The 26,944-nt window shown below is 35.4% G+C and overlaps 2 protein-coding genes across 5 annotated transcripts; one reads left to right on the top strand and one right to left on the bottom strand.

Moving 5' to 3' along the window:
• Positions 1-162: 162 nt before the first annotated feature.
• On the bottom strand, positions 163-25,497 carry LOC109543707 (putative oxidoreductase GLYR1 homolog). Of its 2 annotated transcripts, XM_048660505.1 has the most exons (13): positions 25,389-25,497; positions 25,270-25,312; positions 24,941-25,017; positions 24,562-24,685; positions 23,665-23,739; positions 22,615-22,809; positions 22,369-22,524; positions 2,343-2,474; positions 2,126-2,256; positions 1,880-2,070; positions 1,386-1,540; positions 860-1,029; positions 163-519 (listed from the first exon to the last, which is right to left on the bottom strand). In XM_048660505.1, the coding sequence occupies exons 1-13, from the start codon at positions 25,421-25,423 to the stop codon at positions 429-431; spliced, it is 1,575 nt and encodes a 524-aa protein (XP_048516462.1). In that variant the 5' UTR covers positions 25,424-25,497; the 3' UTR covers positions 163-428. The 2 variants fall into 2 exon arrangements, with proteins under 2 accessions (XP_048516462.1, XP_048516463.1); XM_048660506.1 differs by lacking the exon at positions 23,665-23,739.
• LOC109543706 lies at positions 4,878-21,543 on the top strand. Of its 3 annotated transcripts, XM_048660502.1 has the most exons (11): positions 4,893-5,084; positions 5,143-5,175; positions 13,526-13,884; positions 13,943-14,175; positions 14,232-14,824; positions 15,050-15,289; positions 17,899-18,058; positions 18,953-19,185; positions 19,396-19,540; positions 19,600-19,740; positions 19,805-21,543. In XM_048660502.1, exons 3-11 carry the CDS (start codon positions 13,575-13,577, stop codon positions 20,516-20,518), a joined length of 2,769 nt encoding a protein of 922 aa, XP_048516459.1. In that variant the 5' UTR covers positions 4,893-5,084; positions 5,143-5,175; positions 13,526-13,574; the 3' UTR covers positions 20,519-21,543. The 3 variants fall into 3 exon arrangements, with proteins under 3 accessions (XP_048516461.1, XP_048516459.1, XP_048516460.1); XM_048660504.1 differs by having other exon boundaries at positions 4,878-5,175; positions 19,850-21,543; XM_048660503.1 differs by lacking the exon at positions 5,143-5,175 and having other exon boundaries at positions 4,893-5,009.
• Positions 25,498-26,944: the final 1,447 nt, after the last annotated feature.

Consider the following 26,944-nt stretch of genomic DNA (forward strand, 5'->3'; position numbering starts at 1 on the left):
TATTGAAACAATCAATACTATCCTTAAATAAAAGCGGAAAAATAACCGAAACAAGACTTTTTTCTTATACTATGCTCACTGTAGGGAAGAATCCAATGTTTCCACAAATAAAAGCAACCCTCCATAATACTCCTGTAGTGCTTTATAATCAAAACTAAATGGTTTGATTCAGTTTTTTATTTCCGAAACATACTGATGAAATAAAAATTCAATACTCATACAGACGACTGAAGTTGTCGACCAAATCGCAAATAAAAAATGTTTTTGTCTAAAAAACAAACCAGTTTTTCTCAACGCATATAATTTAAAAAAACGTTGACATAACTTAATATGATGAACACCAAAAGTAAAATGCAACTAAAATAACATTTGTTTGCGTGATTAAAAACTTGCCAGAATATGTATTAGGCAATTCAATTTCTCGATTTTTAAACTTCTCGTTCTTGCGTATTTTTCAAGACCATTTTCATACAACTTACTTTAGTACCGTGGTTTACGGCGTTATCTTCTTTACCTTTTCTAAAAAGAATCAGTTACTGATAAAAAAATAATTGTAATGAATTTATGGAAAACCTTCTAAAAGGAGGAAAATTATGTCAGCTTTAACAGACACGTTAATAACGAAATTTAAAGAGAATGTTCTGTAAAAAGACAGTTCATAAAAAGAACGGTATGAATACATCTTTAAAATACATAAAGAGAAAACTATTTAGAATTTAAAAAATGATTATAGGGAGTATACAATAGATTAGATAAAATTCACACTTTTTCTTACTTAATGATAGACAATCATCCCGAAAAGTAAAAAAAATTAAAGAATCGGAATTACTATTTACGGAATTAACGGAATTACTAATACCTAGCCTTCATGTAGATACATGAACAATCGTGATCGTCGTATCCCAGTTTCCGTGAATGCTTGAAAACTTCATTAGCTGCTGAAGTAAGGATCAAGGGTTGCATTAATTCATCCGACAATCCCAGAGCTAAACGAAAATCTTTCTGCATGTTTTTAATAGACTGTTCCACCTGAAAAGTTATTTATTTATTTATAATGATAAGATATATATATATATATACATATAAGATAAAGAACGCATTAAATTGATCAACCTATTGTTTTCATAAGAAAAAGTATGGATATGACGAAAACTACTAAAATCAGAATGGTTACAATCAAATATCCTTTGACATTTTTACAGTGACAGTTTGGTTTGTGGAATAATTCTCATAGATCAGAATTGTTTTGATTCAAACCATAATGTATAAGTTCGATTATTCATGTTTAACGTTGTTTGTTCAACTCGTTTATACTTGAATCTCCCTTATTTAAATCGTACATACATGAACAATAAATCATTAATATTTTCTTAATTTCTATTCACCTGTTTGAAGTCTTTATCGACGATCTTATTCGCTTTCTTCCTTAGATAGGGAGATGACATATTGGTCATGTTGAAAATGTTGATTATGTCTTTTCCTGATATACCGCAACGGTCCGCCAAAACTAAACATTCAGCCAATCCAACGAGAGAAATGCCTGGGAAACAAGAAAATTACAATAGGTATCAATAAATATTAAAACGCAGATAAAAACAATTGAAGAAACATCATTACGAGATTTTTTCAAATATAAACTAGACTTTTTGCATTCAATTTGATAATTCTGTCTGTCCACTTCGGCTTTACCATTATGCAGAGAAATTTCCTGTTGTTAATTATAAGAATCTGTCTATTAGATATTATTTTCTTGAAAATTTTCAAAAAATACCAGTTCCGGTTCAGCCCCAGCGCACTTGGATAAATACAAAATCCCTGACAATTTAAAGCCTCTATTATTGTCTAAATTTTTGTTTTGTTATTAGTAATCTAGACTTACCTTGCATGAGTTGCATAATAAGATAAACTTTGCTGGCAACTCCGACTTCTCCCAAATAAAGTGAAGATTTGCTGATGGCCTGGAAACAGCTCTGGCAGTCTATGAATAGACTGTTGTCTCCCGCAGTTAAAACAAGCAGCGTACCATCAGCAGCCTCATCACGACTGCCTTGAAGCTGAGCTTCCAAATATCTATAAATCGCATTGTTTCAAGTGTTTAATTATTAACAGGACTGACAAAAATTACCTTCCTCCTTTGGCGTGGATGTATTCACTAAGTTTGAGTGAAGTATTGGGATCGATTCCTGTCATCTCAACGAACCCTTTCCCATTTAAATTCTCACAGTCGTGGGTGACACCGCAATTATCACTTACGTTCTGCAAAATTGGTACAGATTAAAAATATAGAAAAAGTAGAAATTATGAAATTAATTCTGTTCGCTTTAAAAGAGTGGATGTTTTACCTTTTGGGCAGTTTCTGGATCAGAGCAGCAGTTGAACACAATGTCCGATTCGCTCATCACATCGCATGGAGCCACACATACGTTCACCTGGCCTTCATTAACTTCGTCCACTTTTTCCTTCAGCTTGTAACACTGCAAAAATATCACCATTATTATAATTATCACTGATAAAATTTCATAAATTTACGTATGCAAAGCGGACATTTTATAGGTAAATAATTAAGCAAGACCTATAGGTTTTACTACCATAGTAAGCATCAAATTAAGTGTTGGCTAGTTTTGGGCCTTAATCGATTTAATTTACATTTTTTGAAGACCACTTATGGCTTTTGCTTCCCTACTTTCTACTTAACTGTAAAAATTACCAACCTCTCAAATTAATCGCAAATGCGCCCAGCTGAACAAATGAAGAAAGAATAAATGTAAAAAAAAAAACGAACTATTTAGTGACATTTTTACATTCACCTAACGTGCTCCTGCACCACCTGGCGATAGTGAATGTATTTTGGACTTTTGCTCTCCATAATTTGAACCACTTTTATAACAATTTCGTTCCATTTCTCATTAACTAGTTGTCGATTATTTTATGCACATACAAGTATTATGATGAAATCTTTCATTTGGCAACAAATTGGCTTTCGAATTGGCCATTAAAGTCGCTTCGGGGCATGAGCAGCGCTTCTTGGACTAGATTTACTGGTAAAAGACGCATTGGGAAATTAAATAATTTAAGTTGCCAAATATAAAATTACTAAGTATTCATCAATTTTTTTCTATAAGAGTTCAACAACCAGCTGCTGACTAATACTTAAACCTACAATGTCTTTTCAAAATCAAAGTGATGATGAAATTGGAATTTTCCAACAGGACAAAACGCAGGTAAGAACTTTTCAGCCCTTTGTTTAGCCCAAGCTTCATTCTGCCTTTGTGGGGCAAAAAATGGCGGAATGTTTCAGTAGCGCTCATTTATGCGACAACACCGTTAAAACAACCAAATGCAGACAATCAATATTATATAAATGTATTTAATACACAAAAAACAGCAAAAGCATTACAGTAGAAACCCAGTCAGTAATAAGTACAGTGTAGCACAAAATTAGTTAGATGTTGCCAAGCGTTTGATCAAATTTATCCTAACACGCACTAGTAACTCTTGTTGAAGTGTTTTACAGATAAATTTCTAGGTCAAGTTTTCAAATTGTGAATGTTGAATTTTATCAAAAATTTGCGGTGCTCGTGAGGGAAACTGAATATTTCTAAGTTGGACAGTTTTTCGAAAATATTACTTCAAATTGGAGAAAAATCAATAACAAACAAATTTTAAAAAATAACACTAAGACATATATCCAATAATTTGAACCAGCGTATGAGACGGGCATATATGAGGCCAATAGTCAAATAGAAACCGGTCATTCAATTTTTGAACAAAAAAAATCATAAAAACCTCCCGTTTTAGAAAAAAAAATTCTAGGGGATTGGGAGCTTTTCAATCCCGTCTAAATTTTTTGGACATTCACGCATTTACTGAATTAAAAACTCCTCTAACGTTATGATAGAGGCTTGATATTTGCTGGGCTCCAAGAGTTTCTTTCGGAGGTCCAAAAGGAGGAAAATCACAAGCTGACAAGTCTGGACTGAACGGAGGAAGTTTCAACGTGTCCCAGTCAATTTTCTACAATTTCTCCTTTGGAGGACACTTTGTGGAATCTCAAGTCCTCTGTCATGATCTGTTGGGCAGTCCTGCAGCTCTCTTGAGTATCTGAATCAAAATTGGATTCAGGCAGGCCGATCATGGCTCGGATTCTCGACTATTCCACTTCTTCTAGATGACTCTTTTTGCCATGCAAAGACATGGTGTTATCCCCGAACAGTGCAGCTAAATTCCACAATGTGTGAATTCATCTCTCCTTGGTCAGAAGATTATTAAATATTCGCTGCTCTACAGAGACGTGCACTGTTTTTCCCTCAGTAATATCTCCTTAATATTGAGCAGACCTGACGGAATTCAAATATGCAAAAATTGTGCAATACATCGGGTTTAAATCTCACATTAATCAACATTGTCGTTATGTTCGTATGTAGGTGTTTTTGTAATTTAACAATGCACATAATAAAACAAGGTGTAAACAACATTAGCGGAACTATTACTTAACATGTAGTTATTTTGGAAACACTAAATAGTCCTAGATTACGATTACAGGCACTTTTGATAAAAACACAATAGTCGTCATTAAAATCGGATTTTAAAACGAAAAATGAAGAAAGAAAAAAACTGAGCTCTGGATAACAGAGAATTATGCAAAAACCGAAAGTACTGCTAAAACTATAAACTGGAACTGACTGTTGTTTGTTCAAGGTATAAGCAGCTCTTCGCATAAAAAATAAGACAGAAGAAAGAGGAAGAACATTCTTCATGATATTCAACAAGACAACGAGTTAAGTTGCTTGCGGGTTAAAAGTGAAGAAATTTTTTAAATTAAAATATTAAAACTCGACAACAGCGCAAACATTCTGTTTGAATTGCTTCCCGTGAAAATCGATCCGAGCAGGACTCGCCGGATTCTAGATCTTGCGTTCGACGTGAAGCAGAAACAGCTGTAGTTTTAGTTGGTTACACGAAGTCAGTGTCGTCCGTCGCGGCCAGACAGAATTCACACATTCCTTTCGGTAATATTCACGGATTTTTCGCGTTTTTGCGTCGGTTTCGCCATTGAATGTCGTTCGCAATGATGTTTTGTGCGAGTTTCTATTGACTTTTGCCATATTTGCCGATCCGTATTACCTCAAACCGAATTAATAGCGGCTGGCTGATTGTGAGGGCAATCTGGTTTAGGTTAGTGTACTTTGGATGTACCTCGGTTTAGTTCAGTTCAGCTGTTTGTCGAGCCATTGTAGTAAAATACGTTTCGCCTCTAGTAAAATTCGGATTCAACTGTTCTTCAAGGAGACCGAGGAACAACACATGGGGGAACTGAACAGTAAAAATAATTAATGGTTGAACCTCGTAAAAGCTAGGATTATAAAGAAAAAGAAAACGCACACCTACTCTGCTTGAAATTATTACAGATATTTTTGCAGAAGAGTTCCAAATGCGAGAAAATTGCACAATGATGAATCATTTATTTATAATGTGGGGTTTTGCATTTTGTCTTCGATAAAAGCCAACAGCTTCAGGAACATTAGAAATAACGACCGAACATTTTAAAGATTTTCATTGGCCTAGTGATTACTAAATAAAATATGAAACTTCATTCCTTACACATTAAATAATGAGAAAACCCGATTGTGCTTTCCATCTCGCCATCAAATGGAAATAAAGAATAAATAAATGAGATAATTGTGTATATTTTTAAAATTCAAACGAGCTTTTCCAGACATTTCAAGTCAAAATCATTTCGTTTCTTGCCTAGTCTTATATCGACTAGGTACTATATTTATCATTGTATATACTTTCCTGACTGTGTTTTAATTTCAAATCAAATTCATTCCTGGGATTCAGTCATTTATTGTCTCTATTTATCAATCAAAATACGTTTCGGTGTATTTTTCCACCATCATCAGTTTTTATGTGTAGCGTTGTTGCTGCTTTAAGCCTTGGCATGCATTTTCTGCATGCCAAGGCTATTTATCCAAGCATTTTTTCAATGACATATTTAAGCGCATTCTAAAAATTAAATCAATTATATCTAAGCTTTTAAATGTTTGTTCTAATATCTTTAATTCATATGCACATCTATGATACTTTTACAGTATTTTCAGCAGTATATGTAAACGTCCCCCCGATTCTTTCACATTTTCTTTCCACGCAATGAACAAATTTCGTTTAATTACCTTTATATTTAAATTAAATTCTCTTTAATTACCTTTATATTTGTATGAAAAGCTTTGATACTGGCCAGTCCCCACATAAAAGGGATATTAATAAACAAAAATACAAATTTAATCAAGAGGAAGCAAATATTAGAAACAAATTGTTTTTTGTCGTCGATACTTAAGTTTCTATTCCTGGTGTTAATAAGAAAAATACACTGTGTCCAAGAAAAAACACTCTAGTTTTCCTTTCTCACTTCGATGTATCAAACAGTTTTCCATCGATTTGGAATTCGGTTCTGTTTCTTTATTAGTCAATTTGCAAAATTGAACCAGACAACCACACCAAAGGTTTAGAGCGACATTTTCTCCGTAATTTACTTGCCAAAACTATCCGACTTTTTCACCAATTTTTTGTAAAACAAATCGACGATGTGTTGAAATAAAAACGGCAAAAATTTACACAATATTTGTATCTATAAAATAAATTATTCTATTTATTTCTTCACACATTATTTAACAAAAAAATAAAGAACCTATCTGGCCCTCAAGCAATCAATGTTAAGATCTTCTCCAAAAAAAAAAAAAATTCTGCATCACCAAATTTAGCCAAATTAAGATCACACTTTTCCCAGAAAGTATTAGTATTGAAAAGTAAACTCGATTTTCGTTTCGATGTTTACGCTAAGCTATTTTGAGAATTCTAAAAATGTATCATAAACATATGTAAATGATGGGAAATTGGAAGTCACGCTTTGAACATTTCAGATGGGATATTTTGATAACCGCTGATAAGAAGGGAGCAAATATTGCCCAAGTTTGCACTGCGTTTTACTTTGTGCGGTTTTGAGTTTTTAGTGAAAAAAACATTTTTCAAATTGGCAACTCTCAAAAGTTTTGAAGTCTAATATACTATTCAACTGCCCCAGCCCAAAATGTGCAATTTTCTGACTTTTTACTATATTATTTGCATCTTTCAGCCACTCCTAGCCTACATCGATGTGCTCCCATCTAAATACCAAAATAAAAGAATTGAAGCTCTATTGAAATCAAAGTACTTTAACTGCTCTTAAGTCAAGTGGCACTTGACTGGGTTATCGTCGGTTTCTCATTTGGAACTTCGTCCACGTTTTTTCGAGGCCCATTTCGCCTTTAATATTCACAAAATGCGAATATTTGATATTGTGTGAACTGTTGCGAGGCTCAGTACTCATAAAAAACACTGTCTACTGTCTAATTTCAAATGGACATGACTAGAGCGGAATTATTAACAGTACCCAAGAACAAAGCCACCATCGGTGAAACGTACGTGACATACATAAGCGCGGGCTCCATTGCTTTTCAACCGGAACCTCTTGCTCATTTTCTCGGAATTGTGTTTCGGTGCAAATTTATTGTTTATATAACATTTGCATAAGGTGAAGGAAAATCAGGCATTGTTTTATTAATGAGGAGCAACCGCCAGCTTCATCACTTTCCCGCAGTTTTCTTTGTTGCTCAAAAGACCATAGAATATTCAAATTTTTTTGATGCACACAAACGCCAAAAGGTTAAAAGCTCTGATTAAATTGGTTTGCAAATGTTTACTCTTAGGCACCTTCAATGTCAACTTGTACGACGAAGCGCAGTTATTAATAAAACAACGCTTTCATATGCATCAAATATGCCTAGTTTGCATAGTGAAAAGCAAACCTGTTTTCTACAGGACTTCAAATAATCGATTATCACATTGAAATAATCCATCTTCAATAAATATTATTTCCAATGTTGAAAGTAGATGTGCATAGCAAGCAAGTGTGTATAAATTCCATTGTCCATAGAAAATTAGTGAATTTCAACGAGTGGAAGTGGTCGAAAACTGCATGCATTCCCACTACTAAGAAAGGGTGAGAGTTGTTAGTAGGGGACTGTCTGAGTATGTAACGTCGAACTCGAGGACCTGTTAAACTTGAAAATTGTAGTTTTTATTTATGGAGCTGAGGAACGTTGTCTTGGACCAATCGCACAAATGTGTCGACAGCGCCCATTAATCCTTCTTGCGTTAACGAAAGAATACAGATATTTGAAGAACTTGAAATCGACTTTCTCGGGCATATTGACCAACACACATTGCCTATCTATCAGGCTTCTACTTTTCGACCGTCAACAGTCGGTTCGAACATGTGCCTCAAATTTTATGCATACATTATCAGTTCTATTATTTATCCTCATTAAAAATCATTTAATTCTATGCCTAAGCGTCTCCCTGATAAATTTTACATTTTGGCCATTATCGGATACTTTTCGCTACTTAAAATGTGCCTGGGGTGCATTTGGTGTGGGGTGGCAACTTAGTCAAAATTGTATTTATTTTTACCCGCGTTTTCTGGATTTTTTTTTGTTGCTGGCACACTTTACGACATATTGGCATTATACTTTTCAAAACCCGCCCTGTATAAGCGGGCAACGTTTTTATGCAAAATTTTATATGCAATACCTTCCATTACGCACATTAATTTATCAATTTTTCCAACGTTACCAGTTCAAATACCATCGCAAACGCACAACGTGAGGGATTATTTAGATCCACATTTCTTAAAAAAACTGTTAAAACCTTGTGCTCTCAAAACAAAGGTAAAATACTTGAAATAAACTGAAAAAAGGACTCACACACCATTTGCCACGTTAATTAACATGCATGTATTCGAATTTACGGTAAGACGCTTTTGCAACAACGCATATTTTGTTATTTCGGGGCAAGGTTCGCGAGTTTAAATTTAAATTTAAATTTAGCTGCTTAATTATATGGTGTTAAATAAGAATTATCTGTAATTAGCTCTTGAAGCTGTGTTTGTAATCAGTAGCGGGATTCAATATAATGGGTTCGACTGAGGATTTTTGTATTGTTTGTGTACTTAAACTTAAGTATTTCCGAACTATCTAATCTTTTATAGTCAAATGTACATTTGCTTAAATTCTTAGTGATCTTGTACTGACTTTGATTAAACAGGCAACCATTTTATTTACTGGCGGTTATCTCCTCAAGATAATTTGCTCCATTAAAATGGAAAATACGTTCTAATGCACCATAAATGTGGTTAAAGTTGTGCGGAAGCATTAATTAGAGGAAATTTATGCGGGCATTCAAGTTCAATCAACTGAAAATGCTACAGGAAAACGATGTGGGTAAATATAATAAGGCGTTTTTTCGATTGTTCGAGACAAAAAACAAGCAACTTTCCCCATGATATCACAAATTGGATTTGTAAAACTCGCAATGCCGCTTATTGAAATTTACAGTTTTGTCCTTGATTGTCAATTTTATTACCCAATATGCCATTAATATTTATTTGATTTTGCTAGCACTCGTGATTCGAAATGAACGACGATTCATCAATAATTGTTGTTGGCAATTTTGTACGTTATTGACGAACAAGTTCTGTGTCACTAAGATTACAAAATCAATCTCCTTTTGATTAAATATTGTAACAGCGACTTTCAAGCTAGATTTTCGTTATGTAATATTTATCGCCGCGTTGCATCTAATGGTTTTAATACAATTAGCATTCATCATTTAATTTTATTACAAAGTAAAATTTCATTTGGCTTCAACAAATGCCCAGCAACAAGGAAATGTATATGTAGATTTCGATTTGCGTAACGGAATTATACCTTCATTGACACAAAAAATTGAGACATTTGCAAAATTTTACCGTAAGTGATTCTTGCGATACCGAAAGAGTTGTTAAATAAAAAATAATGAGAACTTTAGAGCCACCATCGAATAAAACTCGGTTAACAAAAACCCTTGATATAGCAACGGTTGCTCCACCTTGGTGGAAACTGACTCAGCTAAAATGTAATTAATTATGCGGCATTACTTAATGCCTTTGCCAATTAATAAACAAAGCCCTTGAGAGTGTTTCGTATAGTGACGCCACAATGAAAACAATAATAAAAACCCTATCAATAATTCGGTATTAAGCGAGTTGACATTGTAAGTGCCGATGAAGACTGAATTTCAAAATATGCACGAAAATTCCGCATAATAACATACAAAGCAATCAATTTTTGGCCTAATAATACAAAATATGTGCGTGGATGTTTGCGCAAAAATTTACATAAAAATGAAAGTAGATCATATAAAAATGAAAGCGAATGTTCCGCCCATAGATTCTATGAACCTTGCAAGGGGGTTAGTTATTTACAATCGATTTCCTCATTTAATCCATGAACAATTTAAAGAAAGCAAGTAATGTGGTTTTTTATAATGAAAAGTTTGAAGCCAAACAAAAGTCTTAGTTCGGCCCTGTTCTCTGATTTGAACAGAAACATGTAAGGACAATAATTAAAAGATAACACCGCTACATAAAGTCTGTGTATTCCGAAGATAGACACCATGTAAGCAAACACACATCGACTACGCGCGATCAGCACGAGAGAAACTCTTGAGCAGGGTGGAATTTGAAATACTCTGAACTAAAGAAATGCTAAAGAAATCAAAATTTGGCATCGGCTTATGATCGAAAAAACAGACAGCGTAACTTCAAATCTTAACCAAAATAAATGTGAATCAGCAGTTATTTAACTAAAAACCATTGACATGATCATAGACTCCATCGGAATCATTCAGGAGTTATTTTAAGAAATATTACCGAATGTGTGACTTCAGGCAATCTGTTATTTTTTTCTGGTAACCTTGCTGGAATTTGAATTTGCATTCACAAACAGTAACGTAGCAATCACAAACTTAGTACTTGCTTTATATTTGAGGGTTTAAAAAAGAATCGGTGATTGGATTTTAAAAAAATCATCCAGAAGCTGAGGATGTGTATCACTTTTGTCCCCAAACTAATGGTGCCTTGTCGAGAACTTCCGCTCTGCTATAAATAAAGCCCATATAATCAACATAAACTTTTGGCGTTTAAACGAAGATTTTGGTCAAAGTCGTGAATTGTTATTTTCGAGGAAAACTATAATAGTCCTCAATTCGTTAGGCTTGAACTTGAACAGTTGATTGATTGCAAGGAAAGCTGGTTGATATTGAGCGGCGGAATCTAATGGCGTACACTTAACGAAGAAACCCCATAAAAACATTTTCTTTGCGGATCGCCAGTTTTCACTGACCTCGCGGTTTAAATTTATGATGGATGGATGCATTATTGATGCAGCTGGAGGTTTTAGAATACTATAAACTTTTCAATACTTAGATATTTGCTTAAAATGCCCGCCGACACTTTCTATGTTGTATTTACTGTGCAGCTAGAATTTACTGGCGGCGGTGTTAAAGGTAAATTTATGCACTAACAGCACTTGCGAAGCTCGCATTTACAACCCATATACGGTTATAATATTTATTGCTACAATAGTTTAACAGTAACCTGCCCAAGTCATGCACAACGCCAGAAAACCATGATGATTCAACATTGGCAAGGCACCGGAAAACATTGACTGCGAAAATTGCAGACATTAAAACTTTATAAACCAATTTTTTACTGATTGATAACCAATTTTTTTGTGTTAAAAATAGTTTCAATATGAAGGAGGAGTTCTCCACATAAATTAAGATGTAAAACATGTAAAAAACAATAAAATAATGATGAATGAATGAAATAGGCAAGCAACTATTCAACCGTTAAAATGTTATTCCAAATGAACACAAAAAAGTTTACGGTTGTCTTATCGAAACAGGGACAAATGCTTTTACCAAACCGATTTTCAGCTGGCTTCACTAACTCCTTAAGTGGAGACATTTTTTAAATTTGAATGGAAATTCTGCATGCTTTTTAAATATCCTGTTTTACCGTCCGTTACATTATGTCGATCAATCCTGGATCAGTGGTAATTTAGCATAAAACATTTTAAATTAAACTGAAAACACAGTGAGTTTAGCGGTTTTGTATTAGCTACCGCCAAACTTCCCAAGCTGATGCAATTAGTTATAACTGAATTTACATAGTAGACGTTTTTTCTTTCTGAGCAGACGAAGCTTGTGCAACTTTATGCAGTCACTAATCCAATTATTTGGAAAGTTACAGAACTTTTTCAGAACAAAAAGAACAAAGAAAGTTGCCCTTCAATGTTGATTGTCTTCATTTATCGATAATTTTCCAGTAAAGTAAATCTGCTGAAATAGTTATTTTATTCATTATTGACCAAGTGATCTTTCTAACAAGTCTAAACTGAGCAGAACCTACAAGCTTCTCATAAATATTAAAATCCCAAATAAAAACCCATTATTGATTGTGATTTATTAAGGACAGCCATACATTATGACCGCGGCAAACATTTTCACAACGAAATAAAACTGTGGCTTTAATTACAATTAAGCGATTTCCTGATGTTGAAGAGTTTAAATAATTTAGTAAAAATCACACAGAGAAATTTTGGATTATATTCGCGATTCCAAACCCAAGAGTCCGACTCTTATCCATTCCCGTTGAGATTCTATATTTAGAGTGGCTGCATTTGAATGCAGAATTAACAGCACAAGAACAACAATAAACATTACGGACGCTAAAAATACAGTCATAAAGCCAAACAAAACAAAGTGGAAGAAACGTAAACGATAATAAAGCCAGCGTTTCATCTCACAGCGAAATGTTCACTTTACACCCCAGAATTTTTGCTCCCCGAAAAATGCAGCTAATAAAACCTTATACAGTCTGTACCTACAAGTAAAATAAATACAGATAGGCAAAACTTTGGATAAAATAGTCCAATATCAATCAGCTTATAACATGTTCCCCGACTATGAAGGGCAATTTTACTTTTCCTTAGCTTAGATAGCGATTTTCTTTTAGAAAACTGTCAGAAATCCGGCTGATGTGTGCGTATAAATACCGAAGAGCTCGAGTGTCTGAAATGTTTCAGATCAAGTTGAGCAAACATTTGCATAGAAAATGGAACGACGCATAAGTGGGTCACATTCGAATGTCGACAGTCATTTTGTGGCAAAGGAGGCATTGATAATTACTGTTCCACACAACAATAGTATGGCTGATAAGCCCCTAAAAAAATTATGGGTACACGAATGAGAAACATTCTTGGTTCTAGTGTTCTTCAAACAAGTGTAAATCAACAAGAAATGTTCTATAAAAAAAATGCGTCTGAGGTTATCAAACAGTTCATGACATAGGTTCCAAAACAATTAGCGTGTGACGCTGATGTTATGTTTGTTTCATTTCAAAGCACAATATTTTTAATTCGACTATGTTTAAGAATCGTGTAATGACAATGATATTCAGCAGCAGTTTAAATAAAAACCAAAACATGATTGGGACTGCAATAACTATTCAGGGACGTTTTCAACGACAGAAAAGGGAGGGTTTATTAAATATTAACTTCTCTAACAAAGGTGACAAACACGTGCGTAAAAATGCACTTTTTTCCAGAAAAAAGCCTTAACCCTCGTGCTGTGTCAAAGACGATGATCTTTCGAGCATGGACCACTTCGGCCGGCTGACATGCACCGGCTCGACGTCGTCCACCCAACGACGCAAATTCTCAAAATGGGTTTTCCTCACATTGCTCTTCTTCATCTTGGATCCGACGTCCTCCCATGCCCGGCACGGCGCCGTCATTACAGCGCCGCCAGGCTGCGTGTTTGTCAAAATTTCCCTTCTGCGCTGCCAGGATCGCTCTGGAGACGGCCTGGGGCTACCAAACGACGTCACTCACTTAGAGCTGAAGAATGTCACCGAAGCGAGCGTGAACTTGAAGTTTGTGAGACACTTGCAATGGACCCAAAGTGGTAAGTAGGCGTAATCGACTCCATGTGGAGGCCGCGCTCAAAGCACGAATTTTTAAAGGTCTCAGTCACGTGAAGGAACATTTAGTCAATCCCGAAGGTCTGCGGACGATAGACTTAAGCGAAAATGCCATACGCGACTTAGAAAATTACCAGTTCGATAACTACACTAGTCTAGTTCACATGAATCTCTCATTCAATAATATCACGGACTTGCCACGATACGTATTCAGAAATCAGAAGCTTAAAACGCTTAGTCTTAGCCACAACCATTTGCAGGCGCTGCCATTTCAGGTAAGAATGAGCAGTATGGCAACCATCCAGGTTCTCAAACAAGATCATTTTATCAGGTATTCGCTATGGAGCACATGACCGAACTAGACCTAAGCTACAACTACCTCGCCACCTTCCTAGACCATTTCTTCAAATTCAACAAATACATCGAAATCTTGCTCCTGAATAATAATCGCATCGCGAAACTAACCTCCAATGCTTTGGCTGATCTTACCGATCTGAGAAGGTTGGACTTGAGCAACAACGCCTTGGGCCACATCGCCAAAGGCTTGTTCGACTCACTCAACAAGCTGGAGTACTTAAACTTAGCCTACAACCCTCTAACGAACTTGGCCAGCGGAACTTTCAGAGGCTTGAGGAACCTCTTGGAGCTGGACTTAAGCGGCAATAAATTTACGCATTTGACTTTCGGACTGATGCACTTTAGTCAGCATTTGTTGTCGCTGACTTTGGACGACACGGCTATTGAGGAACTTCACAATTCTGAGCTGCTCGGAGTGCCGTCACTGAAAAATCTTTCATTGAGAAACAACAAAAGACTGAGGGAGATGGAGAACTATGTTCTGGCTGATACGCCAGTACTGGAAGTTTTGGACATTAGCGGAAACGCCTTGACGTATTTGCCGTCCAGTGTTAGCAACTTGACCAGGTACTTGTCCTTTGAGTACAGGTTTCTTCCTGACGTTTCTTGCTGACACTCAACGCATTTCGGTGAAAATGTTTCGAGCAAATCGCCTCTAAAAATGCAAGCAACTCGGGCTTGGAAATCGTCAGAAAGAAATTCTGTTCTCCGATTCTCATCGCCGGTTTCAAGCAATGACCGTAAACGTCCAACTCTTTTGATAATACTGATGATGATGGTATTTTACTGCAGACTGCGCCACCTAAACATCTCAGAAAACCCATGGGCGTGCGACTGTCGGATGTACTGGTTTGCGGGGTGGGCAGAGGCGCACCAGAACATCACAAAGTCTGAACTGACCTGCGGCCCCGACGCCTACCCGAATGATATGCTGCCCACCCTGCACCACTTGAACTGCACCAGACCACAGATTGTCTTCAAGACGCCCACCCAACTGTACAGACTCAGAGCGGACGCTTTGTTGGAGTGCAGGTGAGTTAAGGCAATTTTTCAGATATAGAGCGCGAACAAATAATAGATATAATTTTCGTAAAGAGAAAATCGCCTTTGTTAAGAATTTGCACGTCGCTTACCCTTCTGGATTACATTGAACGGTCAAGGTCAGGAATAGAGTTAGAAATAAAAGAAAAAGTGTCCTCTAAAGGGCTTACAAATCAATATACACACATAATTAGCGGACAAAGTAAAAGCTAATTTCATATGGGATTTTTTAGCCTTTTTACGGCTTTAATGATGCCTTTAAAGTTTTGTTAAATGTGTAAAGTCGCTATGTTTAATTTTGTAGTTGAGAGTGAATGTTTTTGGGTTTAGTAGTAAATACATTTTTATTTACTTTACGGTCCAATTTGTCTGAACCCAATCACTTATTCCCAAAAAAAATTCTTTAATGATGCGACTAAAGTTATGTCAAATGTGTAAAGTTTATCTAATGCAATTTTATAGTTGAGAGTGATTGTTTTTGGATTTAGCAGAAAATACGTATTTTGTTTCAAATGAGATCTCTAAGATTTCTATATAAAATAAATAAAAAAAAAAACTAAATTCAGAATTTCTTAATAATATGCTTTCCATCGTTTCCAATTGATGCAATTATTCTACAAGAAGGTAAACATTTTCAGAAACATTCTTATCAAGCCTTTTTACATTTAGATTATTATCTTTTCGCATTAAGAAATCCTATTCTACGTTTAATCCGTTATTGAAAATCACGTTGTGCGATTTTAGCTTATTGAAATTGGTTGAGTATTTTAAAAATTGTTTAATAAAATTAACAAAAATTACATACATTGATATAGAAAACTAAATTTTCCATTTGAAACGCAAAACGAATCGAGATTGAAAATCAATTTCTCAAAAAAAGTATGTAAAAAATTTAATTGTAAATTTTCCTCTTCTTTGTTATTAAACTTTAAACAAAAAGAAAAAAGTTAAAAAGTTATTCTTCTTTGTATTGGGCTCTATTCTAAATTGCATTGGGCTCAAGAGTAACGCAAGTTTTGTCGACACTATCTATAAATTGCACCAGAAAAAGATGATTGGAATTCAACAAAATATCTAAATATGCAATTACGACGTTCTACAGGAAAAAAATCGGGATTTACATTTTTTCAATGAATTTTAAGTTCTAAAATATTTCCATAAAAAACTGATATGTACATCATATGCGGAAAGCCATTTGCAACTATTCGAATCTCGTTTATGTCCGCGTTAAGTAGGTATGACAAAAATTCGACATTTTAAAACGGGTTTGACTTGCGTTTGAATTGTTTACTTATGATATAAACCAGACACTGTTTGCTACCAGATACCAAGACAAAACATGGTAGGTTGACATCTAAGTAGATTTCAATGTTGACCCCAGCGTGAGCTGTTTTCGATTTATTATCCAATTATCGAACATTTATAATTCACTTACTTAATGGCAGCCAAATCTAATAGCAAATGTTAAAGTGTAATTTGAATGGAGAGCTTTTCCTGTCTGGGGATTTAGTTAGAAATTCGTAATTGGAAACTTTTAGCCGAGTATTTTGATATCTTGTTTCCCATGATAAAACTCATTAGAGACCTCATTAACTATTAAAAACATTTCACTGAACACAACATACATTGATTAAATGAAAAAGTAAGCGTGTTTCGAAGCTTACGATGTTACTGACTAATCTACTTTTTTATGAAGACAATGAACTACTAAATTTATGTTAAATATGAAAAAAATATTCATAAAATTTCTTCGCTCTATTTAAAGCTGAAGCGTACGTTTCCCATTAAATCATATTTTCTTTCCTCTAATATGTTTGCGGGTAACGGCAATTCCCATAAATACTTTTCTTTACCCAGAAAATGTGGGTGGTAAGTTATAACTGGAATTATATTGCCCAGAAGCGAAAGAATTGACAAGTGTTACTCGCTAACCTTCATTCACTTTTCTAGGATATTTTATATTTCGGCTAGTTTATTTAAAAATATTTTGATTTGCATTGACCATTACCAGTTTTTTTGCATATTTTAGCACGATCATAGAAATAATGTGATAAGTCAACACAGTAAAATTTATAAAACAAACCAGACAGGCAGCGCAAACATTAACGTCGGTTACCTTCACTTTTCAATCGAAAACAAATCTAATATGTGTAGACTCATAAGAGCTTTTTTATAGCTCTCTTAGCACTTACATTTTTCAAAGAATTTATCGAGTGGATGATTGTTCTTCAAAGGCGTTTTTAATGAGCCCCACATATCAATATCTGCGTTGCCCGATACAAGATTAATTTGCACAATTAAAGATATTCAGTGCTAGTTTACTATTTGAAAATTAAGCTACGCCTTTGTTCCATCGAAGTAAGAAATGATAACGATTAATCCGTTAATGCTCACTGTCGCTTATCAGTGAACCGATGTACTCGTGCAAGCTGGCACGGAAGTTAATAACATATGCTGATACAAAAAACGCCCGGAATCGAGCGTATTGTCATATGCAAATCGTTCTAAAACGAACTTTTAAATGCATGCATGCCCGACCATTATTTTTACATTATTAATTTCCAACAAATTTTGAAGTAAAACGCGATTTTTTTTTCCAGATATTCAGCCTACCCTCCTCCGTCTATAACTTGGATCACCCCGAAACGGGAAGTGTTCCATTGGAACCCCGATTCCGGAATTCCGGATATCTTCAAAAAGCACCCGTATGCTCATGATAACTACATGACACCGTTGAGAATTATTCCACCTAGAATCCAGGTAAGAAGCCTGTTTGTCTGTTTAGCCGCATAAAAAATAATAGGTATTTAATTATCCGTATTAAGTGAACCATTCCGGAAACCTGACACGCGTTCCACTTGGAAAAGAGCCAGCGAAAGCTCTAGGAATTTATGACTTCGCTGCACTGAACTAATCAAGTCCATTCATAAAAAAATTAACAAACTGACTCTTTGATATGTGCACGAAGTGTGTAATGACTATATGTGAAAAACAAGCCACAAAGTTTCAATCCTTCTAAAACTCTGCAGACCTCCCGGGTGCCTCCCATTGAGCCATTAAACCCACGGCAAAGGCTGCAGGAAACTCAGCGAATTTAATTTCCAACCGGTCTTACCTAAGAGAGTTTTACTGCGGAAAACCAGTAGTTTTTTCCTATTTATTAAAAGCGCTTCTGTATCAAACTCCTGTTTTTCCGCTAGCTTAATTAGGTACTTCTATAAATATTTTTCCGGCTGTCTTCTTGGAACGCAATTCGCGTCTCGTCCATGCTAAAATACCCGCTTAATAGACCTAGCACGTCGTAAATTGGCACGCGAACCGACATTTGTTTGTAATTAGGGACAAATTTAATGAAACTATTTGCAAACGTGGTTTTTTCAAATTTTCATGTGCCTACGTCTTTACACAGATGCGTTATTATTTGGGGCTTCCTATTTTCAAAATGGTTTACCATCTGTCTGGGTGGTTTTGATCCAAGATGTTTGCATAAATCATCATTACAAACTACTTGAATTTTTAATTTTTCAAGCTCATTAATAATTTTTTTGGGTGCATTGGGAACGGAATTGGTATTAGTTGCAACAGAACAGAGAAACCACAGTGGGCAAAAACATTAGATTTGCTGCGCTTAAAAAATATTTTCAAATTGTTCAGGTGTTGGACAATGGGACCCTTTGGATTCGTAACGTAACACGCAGCGATTGTGGCCGATATTACTGCTACGCAAGCAATCCGGTAGCCAACCATACCGAAGATGTACTGTTACATATCGACCCCACAGATTGGAACCATATCCGCATTGTGAGCCTTATTGTAGGCACACAAAGCGCCAGTGGATTCCTAGGGCTCACGCTCATCGTTCAGTTCCTACGTTATATACTCAATAAGTAAGTGAGATTGTTTCTAAAAATAGCATTTTTTTTAATAGGACCCGGCTAGCATGTTTCGAGGCAAAAACGGGGCGCTCCTTAATGATGGGGTGCTTTTGTGAATGGCAAAGAAAGGTCACATCAATCTATCCAGAGTTCGTGCCAAACCCGATGATGCCCCGTTTTTTTCGAATGATAATCAATACGGAAAATGGCTTTGTTTTGCAGGTTCGGAATCCTAAACAATTTCTGCAGCTTCTGCAAACGCGACAAGGTGTCGCCAAGGGCAAGGCAAATCTACGCCATGCTGGATAACATCGAGCAATACAAGTCGCAGCAACTGGAAAAGTTGCGAGAAAACTACACACAACAGGTAAACTCGCACCTAATAAAATCCCCAAGGGGATAGAACAAATATATCATTTGTTCCAGGTTAATCGAATCAAAGACAATTGTGCACAGCAAATGGAATGGATCCAGGGCAGCTACCAAGCGCAAACCAAACACCTGAAAGACTTCCGGGACATTGGAAGCCAGCATTTGTCGACTTTGAGAGGCCAATATTGCGACCAGGTAATAATAAAACCATAAAAAACACCCAAATTGCTCCCGACTAAGACGTACAGTTGTCTAATAGGACTTGCAGAAGTCTGAAGTTACAAAGACGCTGATTCTGTTCCAGGTGAGGAAAGTTCGCGACTATTCCACCAGCCAGCTGAATTGGGTGCGCGAGAACTACGTCTTCCAACGTAACAAAATCCGCAAATTCAGCGCCCACAAAGTGCTGCAGCTCCGTGAAACCTACAAGTACCAACAGCAGACGCTAAACAAAGTTCTGGAAAACCTTCCTAGTTTGTATTTCGAAAATTGCCGAGCTGGCACTTGTGGACGGGCCGAGAGCTTGGTGTTTGATCCAGCTGATTTGGAAAGCGTCGATTTCTACATTAAAACGAAAATCGAAAAGCTGAGCAACTTGGATGAAGGAGATATGGAAGATATGAACCAGAGTAGATTGTCGCTCTATTACACGCCTACTGAGCGGTCGTTGGGTTCGAAAGTGTTGTCGCCCATAGATGACGTTCTAGCCGGAGTTCACATCAACTACATCGAAAACAGGCCCGAAATGCCGATATTGGAAGGGCCTTCGACCTCCCAAGGCGCTTATGTGAATCCTGAAAGTCCAGTGCGCGAAATTATGGACGACTCGGTTAGTGTGAACATGTTGCCTGATGATGCCGAATTTGTGCAAGTGATTACAACTAGTAGCAGCTCGCAGAACTTGCAAATTCTGAATGGAGACATCCCAAAACATGTCGAGAACAATAGAGTGACTCATGAAACATCTTTGTAAGTAATGTGACTAAATATTTCCAACAAATGTTCAATTTCGACTATAAGCAACCACCTGAACACCCGAAGCTTGTTTTGATCAGGCAAGTACATATGGAAGATCTTCTCCAACAAGGTGTGATGTTCAAAAATGTGATCTACAATGTTTCAACAGGGTTTTAAATGTTTATTTTAACATAGAAGAAAAGTTGTTCAAGTTGTTCGTGTTGTGGCTAGAAATTGTTGGATCTCTTCAGAAGCATTTTCGAGCTGAATTATGCCAAAAAACCAAATTATCAAATTCATGGACAATAAATAAGCTTTGTTTTAAATGACGATTCAGTGATATCTGAAGCTTCATAGTGCAGTTTTTCAACCCGTTGATTTGCTATTACATTTTCAAACCAATATGATTAATTTAAGCTTGTAAACTTCTATCTTATGTTTAAGACTTAGTCGAGTTTTTTTACACATTTTAATCACTTGAAAATTGTATGAAATTTGCTGACGTGTACATAACAACCAATTGCTTCAAAGACTGACAAGTTAATTTACAGAAAATTCAACCACAGACAAAATATTTTGCTTAGTGCGTCAGTCAAACTACAGAAAAAAACTTTGCATATCTAGGCTCTTGATTAAACGACTAAATCGAAATTTTATGTAGTTTAGCATTAGCTACAAAAATGTACCTTTTCTAGACCACTATATTATCTCACTAGTGCACTGGTTACTTGAGCTGCAAAACTTATTTATACGGTAACCTAATCTTAAGTCTAGTGCTGTAGCGGGATATTAAATTTTAAACAGAATTTTCATGTTCTTTCTATTCATAGGCAATTTAATTTCGGATTTCGGATACTCCATAGGGTTGTAAGTTTAATTTTCATTATTCTAAGGGTACCAAGTTTCCAATGTTGTGGTAAGAGTTCTATTTTTCTGAAAGGCGAGATCTGCTCTATTGTTATAATCTTAATGCAAGACGAATTTTCTCTTGTAATATTGGCCGCGATGGTTAATTAATAATAAAACGGTAGCGTTAATATATATGAAGTCTTTGATTTCTACCCTGTTTGGCATTCATATCGCACACTTTAGCGGAGCGGACAACATCGGGAATAACCGCGTTCTACATGGTTGAAAAATTGGACGCCTATGCAAAAGGCGATACAGATTGAAACTTCCGGAATGTATGTATAGTGCAGGATAAACTAATGTTATTCGTTATATAAAATTATTTCCCAAATCGCTGCGCTTTGAAAAGAGAGGGCGTTAAAGTAGATATTATTCCCCCGTCATAACTTTCAAGTTTTTGATCCGATTAAAACAAACAATTTCATAAACGCACAAAAATCTTCTAAGTTACACAACATTTTTTTAAAATTGTTGCTAATCATTTTTTAAAATGTTTTTTTAATGCTTTACCGCAGTTAAAAAAGTAATTTTATGTAAGTCCAGCTGAAAATAGCGTTAATTAAGTCAATAATTTTTTAATGCTTTAGTGTAGTTTCACGCTGGTAAGATTCTCCATATTAAAATGTGTGTAACTGCACGATCATGAATTCTCCGGAAAGATGAGCAGGTTGATGAAAATTAAAACCTTGTTTTACCATTGTCTATGTGAAATAATAATGGCTTTGATTTCATAAGCGCTTAAGAATATTTAAAAATGATTTGACCTTGCAACATAATTGCACTAAATTAGACCAAAATCTACTAATTTAAAATAGTTCTTTGAATTAGCAACGTCTCAAGCTTCAATTGCATTACCATAATTCGTATCTCATTTACATCTCCATTATGCAAACAGAACTTTGCGTCGAAGGAACATTAAATTATTTCATGCAATCTAAAATTCAGTACTGAACTCACCTTATCAATCTGACGGCTCCATAGATTCACCTTATGACCAGCCTTGATGAGATTATTCACCATGCCAGTACTCATGATGCCAAGGCCCAAGAATCCAATAATGGACGTTGGAGTCATGTCTTGCGGGGTACCTCCGAAATCACCAGTTACCAAGCTCTACAAATTTTTTTATTTAGACGAAAAATTGCGTAAAAATTATAATACAGAAGCAAAATAAAGAGACAAACAGTAAATAAACACACTTACCGCTTGATCGATGGGATCTAACTCAGAGTTTGGCGACGTTCTGCCATCACCACCAACAACAGTATCAGCCACAATAGCTTTGTACTGTTTGGTTCCATTTTCAACTGGTTCGCTCGCTGGTTTTCTCTTCCCTTTGGCAATTTTACTTGCCGATGTCGAACACTCGCCACTTTCATTGCTGGATTTCCTCTTAGACTACAAATTATTATTTTTTTAGTTTGTTCTTGCAAATATGTTTTCTTAGTGAGTTTTTGTAAATGTGTGCCAATCGAATTTTGGCAAAATGTTTTTGTTCCGTTACATAAAAGAAAACAAGTAAACAAACAAATAGCGAACACACATTTGAGGCACAATTTGCTAATTATTTGAAAAAAGCTAATATTTAATTAGCATTGAGACAAAGAAATACAAAACTTGCAATATGCTCTCTAATTTTTCCTATTACTTAAATATCTGAATTAATGTGTAATATTTCAGTGATTTAATAATTACATGACTTAATTCGAAAAGAATAAAAGAAGAAAACCCATTCTCGAAAATTCTTCGAAATACGTTAAGATTTTGAACGAAAATTTGATGAAATCATAAGAAAGGAATTAGCGTCAAAAGGAGAGAAAATTTAAATTTTTATTTTAAAGACACGCGCTTAATTATTGAAACCGTTCTGCTATCAAGTTAATTCGCCTATAGTATATGTACATATATTTTCTATTTGTTTGCATGTGTGATAGTGTCGTCAGACAAAAGATTAAATTGCAATGTTTAATATACTAATTTAATCTTAGTAGCTATGAATAAATAATTTAAACTGAACGGGTTGAATAAAGCAGATGTAAATAGTGCAAATAAAATATGTAATAAAATTTAATAAAATCGAAATTAAGCTGTATTGCGCTCATAGCAAATTCGCAACGAAGCAATTTGCGCTTATAGTTACGGATTAAACTCGGGCTATTTAGGGAGGAAAATGTGGGGCTAACATAATGCCTCTTTCTCATGAAACACCTTGAACTTGTGTAATTTTTAAATCGGAACATGGTAGAACCTTACCTGGCGGACTGGCTTTGGAGCCTCGGCTTCGGGTTCTACAGCATCGCCCTTTTCTGAGTCTTCCTTACTCTGAGACTGAAAAAAACTCTTCTGTGAACGTTTGGTTAATTTCCACATTTTTTTAAATAGCGTTTCTTATTCGACTGAAAAAATCTGAAACTCAATTTTCTGTCAACGTCAATCAGATTTCGGGAAAATTAACTGAGTGACGCGTACAAGCGGGAGATGAGCAAAGTGACTAGATGTGGTTCAAGGCGGAATACAAATGCATACGATGTTGCCAAGTGTTGACAAAATTCTTGTGGCCATTTGGCTTTCTGAGCAAATATTTAAACAAATGTTCACATGGGGGCTTGAATTTTTCCGTTTGGAATAGTTCAATTAAAGCTTTCTTAAGCATATATTCCAAATTACTATTTACTTGCTCTCAAATTCAATTCTTTGGCAACGCTGTAGGCTAGCAGAGAGCAAATGACAGGTGAAACGTTCAAACTTTTCAGTAATCACTTTCAAGCTTCTTTTTAATTCAAAAACGCGCAAATTGCACAAAAATAACTGTTAAAAGCGGTTGTACTAAGAGTTTACTAAGCATCAAGTCGCAGTAAGTAGGATAAATATCTCCGAAATTACATTGACACCCAAGTTGAAATTAATCCCGTTTCTAGCATAGGTATTTTATTTTTCAATATTACTCATTCAAGTTCTACTCTCTTTCAGTTCAAGTATTACCATTCGTACCATACATATTACGGTAAATAAGTTCTATATTGTTGAGGCGGAATTTTGTTTTTTGAAAATTTTGAAAAGGAAATTCTGTCTTTTTTAAAGACAAACATTTTTGAGGCGAAATACCCAAAAAGAAGTTTGTAAAAAATATTACGGTAAGTTAGAACGTACCTTCTGATATTCAGCTTCAATTTCAGCCACTGCTATTTTGAAATCAGCCCGAGACGAAGCCTGTGACAGTTTTGCTTTGGTTTCTTCATTGTACTCGGTTATACTGCTAGGAGCAGCCCAACCGCTGAAAATTAAAATTATTGTTTAGCTAATCTATCATTTAAAAGTAATAGTTTTTACTGGTCGACAAGAACTGTTCTTTATGAGCAGTTATTGAGTAGGTATTATAAATATTTTAACCAATTCATCAACATTAGGTCTTGCATGTTGTTAAGTTATGGAGCATTCTCAACGCTAAAATGAGCCCCATTTTCTTTCTTGATTTGTTTTAATTGAGTAAATTCATCAGTTCTGTTTAAAGAAAAAGTAAAACACTTACTTCTGCTTATTGGGTTTGCCATTAAAATAGTACACATAGATCTGTCCTTTCGCAGCCTGATCAGGATGGTTTTCCACCTAAAAACACAAAAATCCCGCTTAAAACTGTATTCAAAACAAACCTTGAGGTTAGGAAATTCAAAACAGACATCGCGCGCAAGGTTTCGTTTTCGCCCAACGTTACAGAGATGATACTAGATTAGACAAAGCGTTATGTTTTAAAATGCGTGTTTGCGATTGGTCGGAATATGAAATTTAACAGAAAATAACGTCAGACTATGAGAAAACTCCTTTATCAGACAACGACGCTGGTTTGGCGGCAGCACTTACCCGAGCAGGCCACACCGCAACAGTATCTTTCTTAAGATGCGTCCTGAAACAATGCGTGATTATTAACTGAACAGTTTAATTCCACATAGAGTTTTCACTCATTTAAATCGGTTGCTTACCAAACGAGATCACCGGCTTTAAAATTCGTCTTCATTTTCACAACTTCTCCAGGCAATTGCTTCACTCAAACTGAATTTTGTTTTCTTAAATGACAGTTCGTAAATAGTTTGTAGAAGGGGGAAAGCATAGATGCCTTGCGCAAACAACTGGTTTCCATAGACATATAAATGTGTAGTGTTGCCGAACTGTGCTAAGAAAATATGGACTTCAAGGCGATTTTGTTCGGATTTTTGAATAATCATGTTGATGTTTTCAAACCCTTTGCCCTTTACCCAAAAAGTAGGAATGTACAGGGTGTCTGGAAATTATTAAAATGTTTCCCCTTATTTTTCAAATTGCAATATTTCCTTCCATTTTCTCTTGCATATATTTGTGTTCCCACTTAGCAAAAGTAGCACATTGAAATTCTGAAAAGAAAAAACCACCTGAAAAGTCTTGAAATTTTTATGCAAATACCTCTGAGTTCTGGGTTTTCTGGTTCTGGGGCTCTGGGGAAAATTGGGTCTAAAAATAAGCCTTTTCTTGCACTTCCCGTTTTAAAAACTCTTGATGGCAGTGCCACTCAAGTGGCAACTTGAAACTTTAACTGTATATGTATAGAAAAAAGTTCAGTCTAGAAGGCCTAAAATTTTCATGTAAATCGCGCTGAATTCAGATTTTTAACTACTTGACAAATCGGGTCCAAAAATTAGCGTTTTACGCAAATGTACTTTTCGGTTTAAAAATTTGTAATTTACATTTTTAACAACTTGACAAATTTGTGTCTAACAATGATCGCTTTCATGCAAATGCACTTTAAAAATTCATAACCTCCCAGGTAACGCAAGTAGCATCTTGAAACTTTCAGAGTTTCAAGCAAATCCTATAAGCTAATATCCTTAAAAAAATTGCATGCAAATCGCGCTGAATTCTGGTTTCTAACTACTTGACAAATATGGGCCTAAAAATAAGCGCTTTCTAGCAAACGCACTTTCCGTTTTAAAAATGAATAACTTTCCATCTAAAGCAAGTGGCATTTTGAAACTTTTTCAGCCTCTCGGAAACACCTCGATCTAAAAGATCGGAAATTGTCATGCCTATTGCGATGAGTTTTGATTTTTAAATACTTATCAAGTGCGGGTCCAAAAATGGGCGTTTTACGCAAATGCACTTTTTGCTATGGAATTTTATAACTTCCCAGCTAACGCAAGTAGCATCTTGAAACTTTCAAGGCTTATATAAAACACTCTAAACTAATATCCTTGAAATTGGCATGCAGATCGCGTTGAAACAATTTTTAGGTACTTAACAAAATCGGGTCCAAAAGCGTGCTCATGCAAATGCACTATTGATTTTTTCTCGAAAAACCTTTTGTAAAAACTTAAACTTAAAGAGGGCTTAAACTTAAGCGTTCATAATGAAATAACTTCATGCAAATAATTTTTCAAATTCTTATGTAAAATAATCAATGCTTCTCAAAACAATGGCTTATTATATTTTATTATATTTATGTATATAGATTGATGATATCTAGTGAAAGTGGCAACAGAGCGAGCTAACCTCAAATCTTTGCTTG

The sequence above is a fragment of the Dendroctonus ponderosae genome, unplaced genomic scaffold (genome assembly GCF_020466585.1).
Source record: "Dendroctonus ponderosae isolate FM_Combo_2020 unplaced genomic scaffold, Dpon_F_20191213v2 Dpon_F_20191213_1, whole genome shotgun sequence".
NCBI lineage: Eukaryota > Metazoa > Arthropoda > Insecta > Coleoptera > Curculionidae > Dendroctonus > Dendroctonus ponderosae.